At 42.3% G+C, this 14274-nt stretch overlaps 1 protein-coding gene across 5 annotated transcripts in view; it reads right to left on the bottom strand.

Annotated features, from left to right (window-relative positions):
* Positions 1 to 12462, bottom strand: part of FAM13B (family with sequence similarity 13 member B) — a 46298-nt gene extending 33836 nt beyond the window's left edge. For 2 of the 5 annotated variants that reach the window (XM_027736055.2, XM_027736009.2), the window contains exons 1-4: positions 12185 to 12462; positions 1908 to 2074; positions 737 to 927; positions 46 to 258 (exon numbers count right to left, since the gene is read on the bottom strand). In XM_027736055.2, the coding sequence (XP_027591856.1) occupies positions 46 to 258; positions 737 to 893 (370 nt within the window). In that variant the 5' untranslated portion in view covers positions 894 to 927; positions 1908 to 2074; positions 12185 to 12462. Of the gene's footprint in view, positions 1 to 45; positions 259 to 736; positions 928 to 1907; positions 2075 to 7917; positions 8011 to 12184 lie in introns of those variants that run through there. The other 3 variants (XM_027736030.2, XM_027736035.2, XM_027736020.2) reach the window with 3 other exon arrangements.
* Between the last annotated feature and the right edge of the window lie 1812 nt (positions 12463 to 14274).

The following is a 14274-nucleotide window of genomic DNA, read 5'->3' on the forward strand; positions in this document are numbered from 1 at the left end:
AAAAAAATCACAAAATAAAAGCATCAAATCAAAAATAGTTATTACCTTGAGAAAGTTGCATCAAATGTATGTGCAAACTGCCTGGGATAACCGGCTCTGGAAGTTCTTGAAGAAAAAATCTAAGAAGGCTGATAGCTGAGGGTACATCAGCTTCTTTAACCAGGTCCACATCTTCTCCGTTATCGTATCGTTGCCGGAGCCACTCCACTGTCTCAGCATTCCCATTGACTTGAAAAAGTCCTTCTTGTTCCAGACCCCCTGAGTTAGGAAAAAAAAAAAAAAAAGTTGCAGAAATAAAGTTTGAGATCCAATATGGACAAATGTATCAGAAAAAATACCTATAACCAGATATGCACAATTCCCACACTGAGTGAAACACTTCCTGGACAACAGTTTTGCAAGACTTCCAGCAGTCCTTGTCCCAACACACACATTCTTATGCCCAGCTAACAATAAAATAACAAGGTAAATGTTAGCAGTACCTAAACCACAGCATTTCCTAGGAGGTGCCCTGCTGAGCTGACTGCATTGCTCTTGGCTAGAAAACAGCAAAAATCAAACATAACAGGAGGAAAGAAAGGAACTGTGTATCACCAAAAAAAACCCCAAAACATTCAAACCACAGCCAATTACATGTAAGTAACTTCAGAAAACAAGCACTCTTCAAAACTCCCAACCTATTCTTTAAGAATAAGAGTTAAATGTATTATTTAAAGTACAGTAAGGTAATACATACCATGTTCCTCAATATAGTCCACGACATGGCGGACTATGAATGGAACCTCATTGTCTGGTTGCCCTTCTTGCTGCAGCTCATCAAGTGGAATTCCAAATATTTTGTTAGCAAGAACAGAGTTGCAGTTACTCAAGGAAGGGGAGGAGCTCTTCCTCATATCTTTTTGCAGCCAAAAATCAAAGCTGTCTTTTCTGTCAAATAAGAGGAATTAAAACCAAAATAACACACTTCAGTGTATGCTGTTGAAAGCATTGATCTGTAACACAAAGTGTTTTAATTACCTAATGCAAACACTCTCTAGTCTGCCTCCATCAGTTCACTGAACTAATGAACAGTTCTGTGATGACTCTTAACACAGCTAACTTGATAAATGACTATCACTGAGGTGTTCTGTCCAATCCTCAACAGAGGGATGAGAAGAACATGGAGAGTAGCAAAGGAAATACAGAAAATTCTAGTTATAGCATTTGCTAATTAAGCTCTAAGGTCCTTTGGGAGAGGTAGGTTCCTCAGTACCTTTCTAACAGTATTTAGTGGTCAGGCTTCCAGAACTCAACAAAAAAGCCTCTCAACAAGAAACGAAACCAGTGAATCCTCCCAAAACCAAACCCCAAGTTTCAGTGATATGATTACATATTTTGTGATACACAACTGTACTGTAATCAACTTCTAATATAGTTGACATTTTCTGGTCTGCATAATAAAGCTTTCAACACCTGCAACAAATTAAAAGTTCTACTGAACATAAAAGCCCCAAAACTAGTTTCTAGATGCTCAGCAATACCGTTCTTCTATCATGCAGAAGCTCAAGCTTCACTCACAAGTCTTTGCTTGATAAAGGATCTAGACAGATAACAAAGGTATCACCAGAGGCAGTGTAAGTCACTCAGTTAAACTGTTATCCTGTCAAAACCAAAATATTTCTTCTAGCCAAGAAAAAAACCGTCCTTTCAAAACAAATAATAAAGAGAAAAGAAAACATACTTGTTTAAATGCAAGCAATCACTTTCATAGAGGTTGACACAGCAAAGCAAACATGAAGCGCGTGCTGTTAGTCAAAGCACTGCAACCAAACAAATTCTCTGTTTACTGATGGATAAATTCTAATGGATTAGACATCCTGAAATCCGTATTTCCTTTTTTTTCCAGTAAAACAATTTAAGAAACCTACCTCAGAGTACTTAAACAGCCGAGTTTGAAAAACGCTTTCTGCGCCAGCTGCCCTCACTGACCAAGCATTCTTTTGTCATTTATGGTTGTTTAAGATTATGGCAAAAGATCAGCCTGTAGTTCCTCATTGAAGAATAGCAGAACTCGATCAGTACTTCAGCAGTTAATCTGAAAATAAGGAAAAATATTATTAGACCATAAAGTTTTCAACAGTTTTAAACTCAGTCACAAGTCTAAACATCACACTGGAGGAATTCTCCTTGTCAAATCATCAGCTTCTTATTCTGAACAGGAAAGCATAAAGACCACATTAGCACAGCTCCTGAGAGAGCTCCCAAAACTGCAAATCCCCTTTTTTCACTTAGGAGTTAACCAAACTTGAAGTGAAAGTTATCATGGGGCATCTAAGTCTTAACAATTCTTAAATAATTTGCAGACTTATTCAATCCTCTTCTGGAGAATCAAGGAGGGCTAAGTAGGTTAGGCAGAAGTGCATACTAAAATATTGAATGGCTGTAAAATTTTTAGAAGGATGTCAGGCACTGATTTAATACACCATTTTTAAACAGCAAGACCAAACCCAAAGTCCTAACCAACCAGTTTCAGTGGTACTGATCATCTTGTCTAGGAAGCTGATTATGTGTCCCGACTGCCAGATCAAAGTCCAAGAGATCATCAGATCTGGATCCAGGAAGCAACTGCCCCCAAGTCAGATTCCACAGAAACACCCACACTTGTGCCACCTTTTATTTATAATCCAGATTATCTGGACATTTTTCATGTTCTCAGCTCTCAAAATAGCTACAAACCACAGTAACAGCCTTTATCATTTTTTGTGGTATCAAAAAATTTAAGCTGCAGCTTCATGGCACAGTGGAGCTGATATAAAGTCCCAAATCAAAGGGTCACCTCAGCCCCTTGATCTCCACCCATCACTACCTTTTTATTTTAACTAAACTCAAGCAACTCTGAGTGGGCAAAACTAGCTTATGAGATGCACATACACACACACACACAACACCACAACTAGACAATAAAAAGGCTTCTCCCAGCTTTAAAGTTGTGTACTGAAACCTCCTGTTTCATAACTGGAGATTGATATGACTGGAGACAAGAATCTTCCCTCTCTTTGCTCCCCCACACCAGCTCTTGCTTCTGTTCCACATCAGAACAAATCAACTTCATCCTTGCTTGCAAAGTCCTGACAACCCACCACTGTCCTTTCAGAACCTAAATGCCTGTGACAACAGGAATCCAGAGGCTTTCCAACAGTTTGAATAAAGCAGTTTTCCTGCTCCCAAGCCACCCTAAATGCACCCACATGTAGGGGAATAAGCTCTATACAAGACTGCTTCAACCTGCTCAGTGTTTTCTTGCATTTAGGCCTAGAGGAAAAAATATTTCAGGCTTAAAAGTGCTAAAGTCTTTGTCTACTGATGTAATGCTGAAAAATATTCTTTCCTGCTCTGTGTCATCTGTCTCTATCTGTTGTCTTGTATTACACACAGGTTGTAAATCTGTTATGTCTCACACAAGTGAATCCTGGTCTGAGATCAAGATTCCAGGTGAGCTGGCAATAGAAAATGAAGGGTTATATTGCAGTCAACAGGTTTTACTTTTTTGTTTGTCTGAAGGGGGTTTTTTAACCAACCATTTTCAAATCTGATATTGTGTACTCTTGATTACTAAAAGGTTATGTCAGATTCCAAGAGTGAAGCAGCTGCAATTCATGGCTCTCCTATAATTTCTGAAGGCTTTGTACAGCCATTTTGCTTAATGTCTTGGTATATTAAGAGAAAGTCAACATATGTAAGTTTTCAATCAATCCCAGCATATCATTATGAAGATGCACAAAGTCTATTTTCTCGAGTCTTACCAAAGTCAGCCTGTCCACAACGAACCAGAACACCTCACACCTTGGCCAACTGTGGGGTTAAGGGCATCTGGGAGAAAATCTCTGATGGATCTGCCACAATGTTTTGGGCTGCCTTGCTAAAACCAACAAACAAACCTAATAAAGAGGCCAATTCAGAAGCGATCACTTCTTTATAATTCGGCACCAAATGAAGGCTCTCGAGGTGCAGCTTTCTCAGCAGAGGTAACCTGGTGCTCAGGTCACTCAGCCACTTTCACCAGGTGCTGCAGACAAACAGGCTGCCTGAACATTAATTGCATTCAGGAAAAAAAAAAAAAAAGAAAAAAACACAGATTTCTATTTGAACTGGCTTGGCAAAGCAACAATGAAGTTGAAAGAGCCTGGTTGTCCTATTGTTAGAGCAAAACCGGATTTACAACCCAAGCTTATACTTTAAACAAAGGTTTATAGGGCTTATCATCACCTAGAATTAGTGAAAGGCTCATTTTCACCCTCTCAGATACACACATACTCATACACACATTCCAATACATCATTATAGACAACAATTCATTTACAAATCGTTTAAGCCTTTTCCCTTTTAAGCCAGGCTTTGGGATCTTCACAGGCTGTGATACAATGCATCTGGTATTCACCAAGCCTAGAAAAAGCTGGAAACTCTCAGAAAGTTATTCAACTTCCAGTAAGTTTTATTTCCTGCTATTTGCAACATTGTAAAACTGTTAATAATTAAACATTACATCTCCACTTTTTCTACGGATCAAAAGCTTTCCCACTTGCCCTCTCTTGACTCAGGAAGTGCAGTACTTCCATGCAGACATGTAAGAAAACTAGGACAAGACAGGGAACCTTCAGGATGATTTCTGGAGCTTTTTACAAACACTAAGCATTGCTGTGCATTTTTTTTTTTTTTTTACTTTTTTTGCCATGATCAATCAACTCAGAAAACAGGAGCTGATCCATTCAGTCAGCTCTTCCTACTTTTGTCCATATCATCCTGATCCTTTCGAACATGTCCTTCCCCCTCCCAATTTCACAACCTAAATGCTCCACAAGACTTATCAAGAAAAAGAAAGAAAAAAAAAAAACAGAAAAAAAAATATTCTGGTTGTGTCTTTCTCAGTCTACTTACCCTCCTTGTTACTACAAACATTTAAAGACATCCCTAAGCTACAATCATGTTCCACAAAATTTAAATACAGAAAACTAAAAATACATCTTATTATAATCACATATTATACTATAAGTTCATTTATTTACAAGAGGCTGAAAAAAACCTATTATGTCCTTTGCAACATGTGTTGAGCCCAGGTATCTCAAATAAGGGTAAAACATAGTTTTGTTCTGCATTGAGAATTTTAGTGCTCTCACACAGTACTAAAAAAACTTTGCTTTGTTTGGGGTTTTTTATTAAGGTAAGTTCTTCACAGAGTCTGATGGGAAAACAGCACCATGAGCTTCATTTGCCATCATAATAGCATTCACTTATCTTGGCAATTAAAGAAGTATTCACACCCACACATGAAATGCCACTAAAGAAAACACAGCACACACGGCTAACCATTAATATTTGAGGAATACACAGGAAAATTTAGACTTGCATTTAGTTCAGCTTTTACATTACTGACTGAACTACAAATAATACACGGGTGTCATTTTAAATTAAAGTCCTCAGGGTTCCACCACCTTTCCTTAAAACAAAGGAACGAAGCAACAAGTACAAATAAACAAAGGAAGGCTGCAAACTGAGACCGTGCCATAGGAATGAAAACATTAATTCTGCCTCTAGAATTTCTACCACAAGTCTCAACTATTCAGGCAATTCTTTCATTTGGTTGTTTTATCTAGCAAGAAATTCACATTATCTCTGAAGCCAAACCCAAAGCTAACAGCGACTGCTGCTCTGCTCTACTTTTAATATTTTATTTCGTGGCATTAGCAGACATTGCCAGTGATTTTTTTTTTTTTGGTACCACTAAATATAGGATTTTTAGATAGGAAAAAAGTGTCATAGGGCAACAAAACAGCCTGTCCCTGTTACTCAGGAAATACACCTCAAGTTTTTTGGCTTTTTGAGCTTGCAGTGCTGTGACCCTGTGAGCCACCCACGAGCTGCACACAGGTCCTAAAAGGTCACGTACACATCCTCCAGTACAAAGAGGATCAATGCTCCTTTTCTGCAACACAAGGAGGTTTATTTACAAATAAAATTCCCCAAAAGCCATTAAGTGTCTCAAAGGTTTTAGTTCCTTATTCTATATTTGATAAATAAAATATTAGGTTACTTATATGACTTACAACTAGACAAAATCCGTGAAGTCCTCCTGGATGCCTACGGCAAACTTACTGTTAAAGCAAAATAAAGAATTCTTTTTTTTTATTATTATTTGCTAACTCTGAAAGGTTCAAAGTTGTAACAGATTTTACGAATTTCTAAACGATGGGCAAAACTTATGACACAGATTCCAACTTGGAATCACGGGAACTCTCCCCATGTAATGACATCATGCAGAGGAGCTGCCAGGCGTGAGCATGAGCAAGGAGGCTTCCCCAGGAAACTTTGGTGCACCAGCTCACTGTGGAACACCCAGACCATTTGGCTACTGCTGTACTACACACTGTTTCATTTATGTTTTAAAAAAATAGCAACCAGCTTTCTTCTCCTTACTTTTAAGTTTCGTCAAGATTAAAGGAAGCTGATTTTTTTGTAATGTTAGGTCAGGATTGTAACAGCTGACACTGGTTGATTTTTATGCCATTTGTATACTCAAATGACTGGGGCATTCCCAATGGATGAACTGCTGTTGGGCAAAAGAGCTTTTGCTCACCTGAAGCCTACTACAAACCCAGGACACAGAAAAGGACAAACAATACACTTGTCTCAAGAGCACAGCTAAAAGCAAGCAGAGCTGTGCAAGTGCTTGAATAGGAACAGAATATCCTCCACGTAAAAAGAACAATCACATGTAAGCAGTCATTAATAATTTGAGTAGTCAAAACAAAAACTATTTAAAATAAAAGTTTTAAACCCAGCAAGATTAGCTTAAAATAGATCTTAAAGCAAGATTTCCTCTTTTTGACTGCCAGTGAAATCAGCTATCAAGAGGTATTTCAGGCACAAGTCTGGACTGGCAAAGCAGACAACTGGGCTCAGTTATTACCTTAAATTTAACAAGCTGGTCTTAAGGATCTAATCCCCATCCCCACAAAGTCATAATGTTTGAAATTAAGTATAACTGCAGAATTTAGCTTGCACTGTTGAAGGAAACCATGTTGGAATAAAAGCTTTCTCAAGCAGATGTGATTCCCTGCTCCCTTCATTTCTTGTCACAGTCACTGACTCTTCACTGCCCTGTTTGCTTTCTGGTTAGGTAGGAATCAGAAGGAAACAAGCTCGTTGCAGTTTTGCACACAATCACAAAAGGAGTCAGCAGAAGCATGAACACCAGCTCTTTAATTAATTAACTGCTTGCCTCTATATGCCTTCACATGTGCACTCACACACACTGAACCTCAACTCCATTAGCAGAAATTCTCCATCGTTTGCCACCAGCACTTCTGAGACTGCCTTAAAAACCACCCAACTGACAAAATGCTGGTTATACTGACAAAGCAAATAAAAGCACAAAAAATACAACAGAAGATTTAGGAGGATGCAATTATAATGCAATTTTTGTTTCCTGGAAATGCAGTAGTAGCAAGCCTTCTAATTTACAAATTAGAACAATTTAAATTAAGCCTTTATGTCCTTACCGTGGAAGAAAGCAACAGAACACCTCATCAAAGCTCCTCTGGAAAAGATATTAGTAAAACTAATAGAATTTTGTATTTTCTCGGGTTTTAAATTTACAAGCCAAGAAACCATAATACTGATTAGGATTCGTTTTCCAATCAGTATAGTTTAGTCTACAGTTTCAGCTGACAAAACCTGATCACTCTGTCTGTAAATAAGCCCATCAAAAACAGATCTTCATGACAGGTAGATGCTATTTATTAGTAAATCCTAAAATACAGTGACTGATTTAAGTATTCCAAACGTTGTGAAACAATTTCACATTCTAAAAGAACAAGCTGAGGGATCACTAAAACATTAGCTGGTTTTGATATGCAAAAACAACGTTTTATATTCACTTACTAGATAAAATCCAGAGGCTTTTTAGCAGCATTAGAGCAGCTCGTAATCCTTCTCCAACTCTATTGTAGCAAGAGGAATGAAATCAAACCACCAGCGATACCAGAAAAAGTAGATGTTTGCTCAGTGCCTCACACCCACCACCACACACGGCCAGATTTGCTCTCATCTGCTGCTGCCAATGCACATGTGCAGAATTATAAAGAAACTTCCTGCTCGCACAGACCCCATCACATTCTTAACAAGAGTAGTTAATAAATAAAAAGGCTTTTGTATCTTGTGTAACAGCTAATTATAGTCATCCTACTCGCCACCCCCCAATGCAAAGCTCTACTCCACCAACCACACACGAATAATTGCCTCTGCATCAGATAATACAGAACTTATGAGCAGGGGCATTATAAAAGTACAGTAAGGCAACAGACAGGAGGAAATTATCAGTAAAACCATGAAACTTGAGAGGTTCGTGTTATAAAACCAAAGCAGTTTAACAACTGACACTGCTGTTAAAACAGACTTCAGAACAGAAGTCAAGCTACCTCAGAGTCACCAAAAAAGCAAACTATAAATATATAATGCACTTGATTCATTATACATAAGTTATCGTATTACATACATTTATCGTCAGCTCGTTTCCCCTCCCGCACAAACAGGTAAGCAGAAACACAGGCTGGAACTCAGCAGATTACAAAATGATTACACAGCCCATTCCCTATCAAAACACTGCCTCTGCCACAGCCACGAGCACGTGCCACCAAAGCACACGACAGGCTCAGCATCCCCACTGCAGGAGTAACACATTTCATTCCATTCTGTAGCAATGACTCTTTGAATTGCAAGGAAAGAAAGAGAAACCAAAAAAAAAAAAGAAAAAAAAAAAAAAGAACTGGTCCTGAGGTCTCCTCCACAACCAATTCCTGTGGCAACCTGATTATGACCGAATTTAAGACACAACTAGAAATCATAAGGTTAAAAATTACATTGCAGACTAAATTTAAGTAACCTGATTACATTACAAGAGTGCCAAGGCAACAAAAGACTTCATTAAATGTGGAGTTCAGCAAAAAGAGGAGAAAACCTTTCAAAAACAGACACTTAAAAAAAAAAAAAAGAGCATAAAGGAAGGAAGAACCGCATTTGTAAGATTCCAGCTCTCACCTTTTCAGTTTTGTCCATGTATTATTATCCTACACAGCTGAGCACTAATTTTAATCCTGAACACTCTGCAGGGAACACTGAACACAGGAGACACGTGAAGAGCCACTCAGAGACTGGACCCCGGACAATCAGTGCAGGGCTCCCACCAGAGACTCTGCTCAGATCCAGCAGCTGCCCCACCCAAACGTCCTCACAAATGTCCAGACAGTGAAGAAAATAAAAACCATTTAAACCTCTCAATAGAAAAAAAAGCCTCTGCAACCACAGCCTTTGTTACAAGCTGTTTGAACACAAATATAATGAACTATCTGTATTTTAAGCTCTTTTGGCATATTTTTGGTTTGTATTTTTTTTTAATGCACAGGATTTCACACGTTCTCCGGTGAAAGACCACAAGAGTAATTGTTAGTTACTATCACAATAGAACTATTTTCACGATAATCACAACATGGTCCCGCAAAATATCACCCATTTCTCGTAGTGAAGGACTCCACCCATACTTTGCAAACCTAACAGGTTTTAAGCACCATAATCACCCTCTTAACTATGTTTTAAAGACTTCGAAAAAAAAATAAAAAAGCCCGGTAGAAGATGCAGTAACAAATACATTATGTTTTAGGCTGCAAGAATACACAGAATTCACCTGAATTGAAAGAACTTTCACAAATCCCAACACTTGGCTACCAAGACAGTATATAACTATGAAGACAAACCTGAATTTACCAAAGCCTTAAGACAGTTTGCCTTTCTCAAATAAAAATTTTGCAGGCAAAATTTATAACTTACAGAAAATAGTCAGAAAGAGATTCCAAACTGAATGGCTCAATTTTACTAACTTTCCAGGGAGCAATGTAAAATTCTCTGCCTGAATCCAATTTTGACACGAGACATACAGCCTCTCTGCTGAAAAACTGATAGAGCCATCACTTTACAAACTGCATGACAAGCAACAAATCTCCCTCTTTCATAGCCCTTCACAGAAGATTTAATAGTCCTTCAATTCTGTATCTCCTCCTCAGATGTTTTGGATTAAGTGTTATTTTCTGGTCCTTAAATACCAGTCCTCACATCTGAAATGATCAATAAATATATAACCAGGCCTGCAACACAGGAAAAAAGTTAAAAGGGTTTGCCATCTCTCACCCTTACAGATGCAAATGCTGAACTGCCCTGCAAGAAGTCAATTCACTCCCATCCAAATGGCCACTAGATTTCTGTGTGATAAAATTAACCTGGTGTTATGCACCGAATTTAAGGACAACTTAAAGGCATTCTCTTACCGACATCACTTCCTCTTCCTTATAGCTTCTTTTGTGGGGGATGGGGGGAAAAAACCAGAACAACCACCCCAAAAGAAAAAAAAAACAAACTAAAAAAATCACCTCAAGACTTGGCAGGTTTTCCTCATTTTCCTAAAAAAGGGCATCACTGCTGAGCTACAGTTCGACCAGAGATCAAAAGCCCGAGTATTTGAAAGGGAAAAAAAAAACCAAACAAACCAACACCCCAAAAAGCAGGGGCTCACCACACTTACTGATGTCTGTTCCAAATGCATGGAATGTTTCTCCAGCCTCACCTGCCTTTGCAAACATGGCGTTATGTACGTTATAAAGTAAAGCCTCACCGCTTGCAGAGGTCTCAGGCAAGAGCCACACAGGACAAACATGAAGCCTTTTAACGAGCTCTGAGAAGATCCTCCCGTGTTACAAGTAACGAGAGCCCAAAACCACTAAGACTGAGCAGAGAAAAACTATCATTTGCCAAACTCAGACGTTTTGACACATTGTCCATGTCAAAATTTGCAAGCATTAGAAGTTACCAGGAGCTCCTCCGAGTCAGCTTCTTTAAATGTAACCATGGAACACTCCGCTTGATTGATTTTTCTAAAATAATACAGTAACTTTCCAGTTTGATGCTTTCAAAACATTGAGGTATTTGATTCCTTATTGTAACATTGTCAAGGCAAGGAAAGGATCCCTATGGTGCGGCACAATGTGCAAAACACAGACAAAGCAGATTAAAAAAGATTCTAAATACCTTCAAATCTATGCAACAAAGAACACATAAAGCAATTTACCAGTAACGAGCAGTAACAAAAAAAAGCCCAAACAAAATAGCTAAATTGCTTATAGTATAGGCCAACAAACCGGCTTTTTATTCCTTTTATGCTGGCAAGTTCAACTGCACGGAAGACAGAAAAACTTCAAACCTAAATGCTAATCCAGTTTAACAATTTGTTCCAAAGTCACATACTAACAATTCCATCCCTGCGGACACTCAGGAATACACGCCAGAAAAAAAAAAAAAAAAAAAAACCAACCATGTAGGTTTTGATATATTCACTTTCTTTCTTTTTTTTTTTTAACAGCCAAGAGTCATTAGGTGGCATTTACTTTCTTCATTTGCTACCTCTTTTCTCCACCTCGAGCCCGACAGCAGCACGAAATTTTGCAAAAATTTATTAAAACGCAGCCAGACTTGAGAATAAGAGAGTTGAGCATTAAAACCTGGTGTTGCAGTGTGTGATGGTAGGTTTTCTGTCGTTGGGTTTTGCTCTGGGGTTGTTTGTGGTTTTTTTTTTTTTCCCAAACCTGGAAAGGAGCACCCTAACACTGGGACATCTCACGTTAAAGCAACTTTCTGGCAGCAAGAAACACTCGAATATTTCAGTCTCCCTAAGGAGCTTCCACGAACAATGGAGCCCCACACCGGCAGACCCCTCGGATGATACATTTGGGCACAGCCTGGCACGTTCAGCCCGTGACCCGGCGTTATCAACGCCGGCGTGTTCGCTTCGTGCCTGCCCTTCTTTTAACTTCTGGAAGCAACTTGGCTGAGGAGCTGCGGGGTCGCTGCTGCCCGAGCACCCTCGCAGGGGGGATGACCCGAGGGAGGAGGGGACGGGCCGGGCAGGCAACTCCTGGAGGAGCCGGGCTGTCAGCGGTGCCCCAGCGGCAGCGGGGCAGGCTCGGGCCCCTGACAGCTCCCCGGGCCGGCCCGCCGGGAGGGCGCTGCCGGAGCCAGAAGGTTCCTGACGCGCTGAGGTGACACCGAACCCGCCCGAGCGCGGGCACCCCCCGCCCGCCCCGCGCATGCGCCGCGCGCCCCTCACCGTTGCCGGGTGACTCGCCCTCCCCGCCGTCCGCGGCACCGCCGGCAGCTCCCTCCGCCCCTTCCTACCCCGGGGGCCGGCGCGGGGCCTCTGCCCTGCCCGCTCCGCTCCGCTCGCAGCCCCTCCTCGTGCCCGTCCCGGCTCCCCCTTCTCGGCGGCCGCCGCCCCCCCCCGCCGCTGTCGCCGCCGCGGCCGCCGCGCTGTCGGCCCGGGCGCCGTCCGTGCGCTCAGAGCGGCTCCGAGCTCCGACCCGCGAGCGGGGGGTCCCCGACGGCAGCGGCGGCCACGGCCGGAAGTGACGCGCTGACTGACAGGTGCAGAGCGCGCACACCCCCCCTGCACTCGCCCCCCGCCCCCTCCCCGGGGTCACGTGCCGCGGGGCGGGGCGGGCGCTGAGGGGCGGGCGGGGCCCGCGCCCTGAGGCGGCGCCCGCGGGCGGAGCGGGAACGGGCGGCCCGAAATTGGCGTTTTTGTCTCGTCCTCACCCCACACAGGGACTCGGGCACCCGCACGGTGACTCAGCCCGTGCGGGCTCAGGGTCAGTTAGCCTGGAAAACACGTCCTGAGATCACAGAATCACCCAGGCTGGAAAAGATCTCTGAGATCATCAGCCTGTGACCCAACATCACCTGGTCTACTAGACCATGGCACGAAGTGCCGCATCCAGTGTCTTCTTAAACACCTCCAGGGACGGTGACTCCACCACCTCCCTGGGCAACCCATTCCAATGTCTGATCACTCTCTCTGTAAAGAACTTTTTCCTCATGTCGGATCTAAACCTCCCCTGGTGCAGCTCAAGGCTGTGCCCTCTTGTCCTACTGCTGGGAGAAGAGCCCGACCCGCAGCTGGTGGCACCGTCCTGTCAGGGAGTTGTAGAGAGTGAGGAGGTCTCCCCTGAGCCTCCTCTTCTCCAGGCTGAGCTCCCCCAGCTCCCTCAGCCTCTCCTCATAGGACTTGTGCTCCAGTCCCTTCCCCAGCCTTGTTGCTCTTCTCTGGACCTGCTCCAGTCCCTCCGTGTCCTTCCTAAACTGAGGGGCCAGAACTGGACACAGCACTCCAGGGGTGGCCTCCCCAGCGCTGAGTCCAGGGGAAGAATCACTTCCCTGGTCCTGCTGGACACACTATTCCTGATCCAGGCCAGGATGATCATCAAGCCCAACCTGTGACCCAACACCACCATGTCAGCCAAACCGTGGCACTGAGCACCATGTCCAGTCTTTCCTTAAACACCTCCCTGGGCAGCCTGTTCCAATGTCTGATCGCCCCTTCTGTGAAGAAATTCCTCCTAATGTCCAGCTTAAGCCTCTCCTGGCACAGTTTAAGTCTATGTCCTTTTGTCCTGCCATGTGCAGAGAGGGACCACGGTCAGTAGTGTCACTGTGGAGGCTTGTACCCCACTAGCTTTGTTTGGACATTAGGAAGAATTTCTTCACAGAAAGGGCGATTAGACATTGGAACAGGCTGCCCAGGGAGGTGGTGTTCACCATCCCTGGAGTTGTTTAAGCAAAGATTGGACGTGGCACTCGGTGCCATGGTCTAGTTGGCACGGCGTTGTTCGGTCACAGGCTGGAGTCGATGATCTCGGAGGTCTTTTCCAACCTAACTGATTCTGCGATTCTAGTTTTCCCTTTCTCACAACCATACTAAAACATTTCCTGTAAATTTTCTGAATTAAAGCATCAAGAGCCATCACTCCCAAACGCTCCCCGAGTGTAAGCGCACCAGAAGTAATGAACTGCCCTTTGACAAAGAGCTAATGCATTTTGAAGCAGAAAATTTAGCACCCTTAAAGTAAGTTAGCATAAGTTAGTGAGGAGATGCAAGCTTACACCCGAAGTGTTAAAACCCGTGCCTGGCAGTCTGTGGTTCCCACATGCCACGCTGAAACTACAACAGCTTTTTCTGTCATGCAGTGCCAGCAGCCATAGGTGGTGGGTTTAATAAGGCATTTAAGGAAACTTGGATTTAGTTAGTAAAAATCCTCTCAGGAAAAGCTTTTTTTTCCCCCCATGAAAAACTGACAAAGAATATATGAAAGAGGGAAAAAAAAATGATGCGACTAGGGTGGGACTAATTGAAACCTCTGTATT

This window comes from Pipra filicauda, unplaced genomic scaffold (assembly GCF_003945595.2).
Source record: "Pipra filicauda isolate LSUMZ 115617 unplaced genomic scaffold, ASM394559v2 scaffold267_size1258537_pilon, whole genome shotgun sequence".
Classification (NCBI taxonomy): domain Eukaryota; kingdom Metazoa; phylum Chordata; class Aves; order Passeriformes; family Pipridae; genus Pipra; species Pipra filicauda.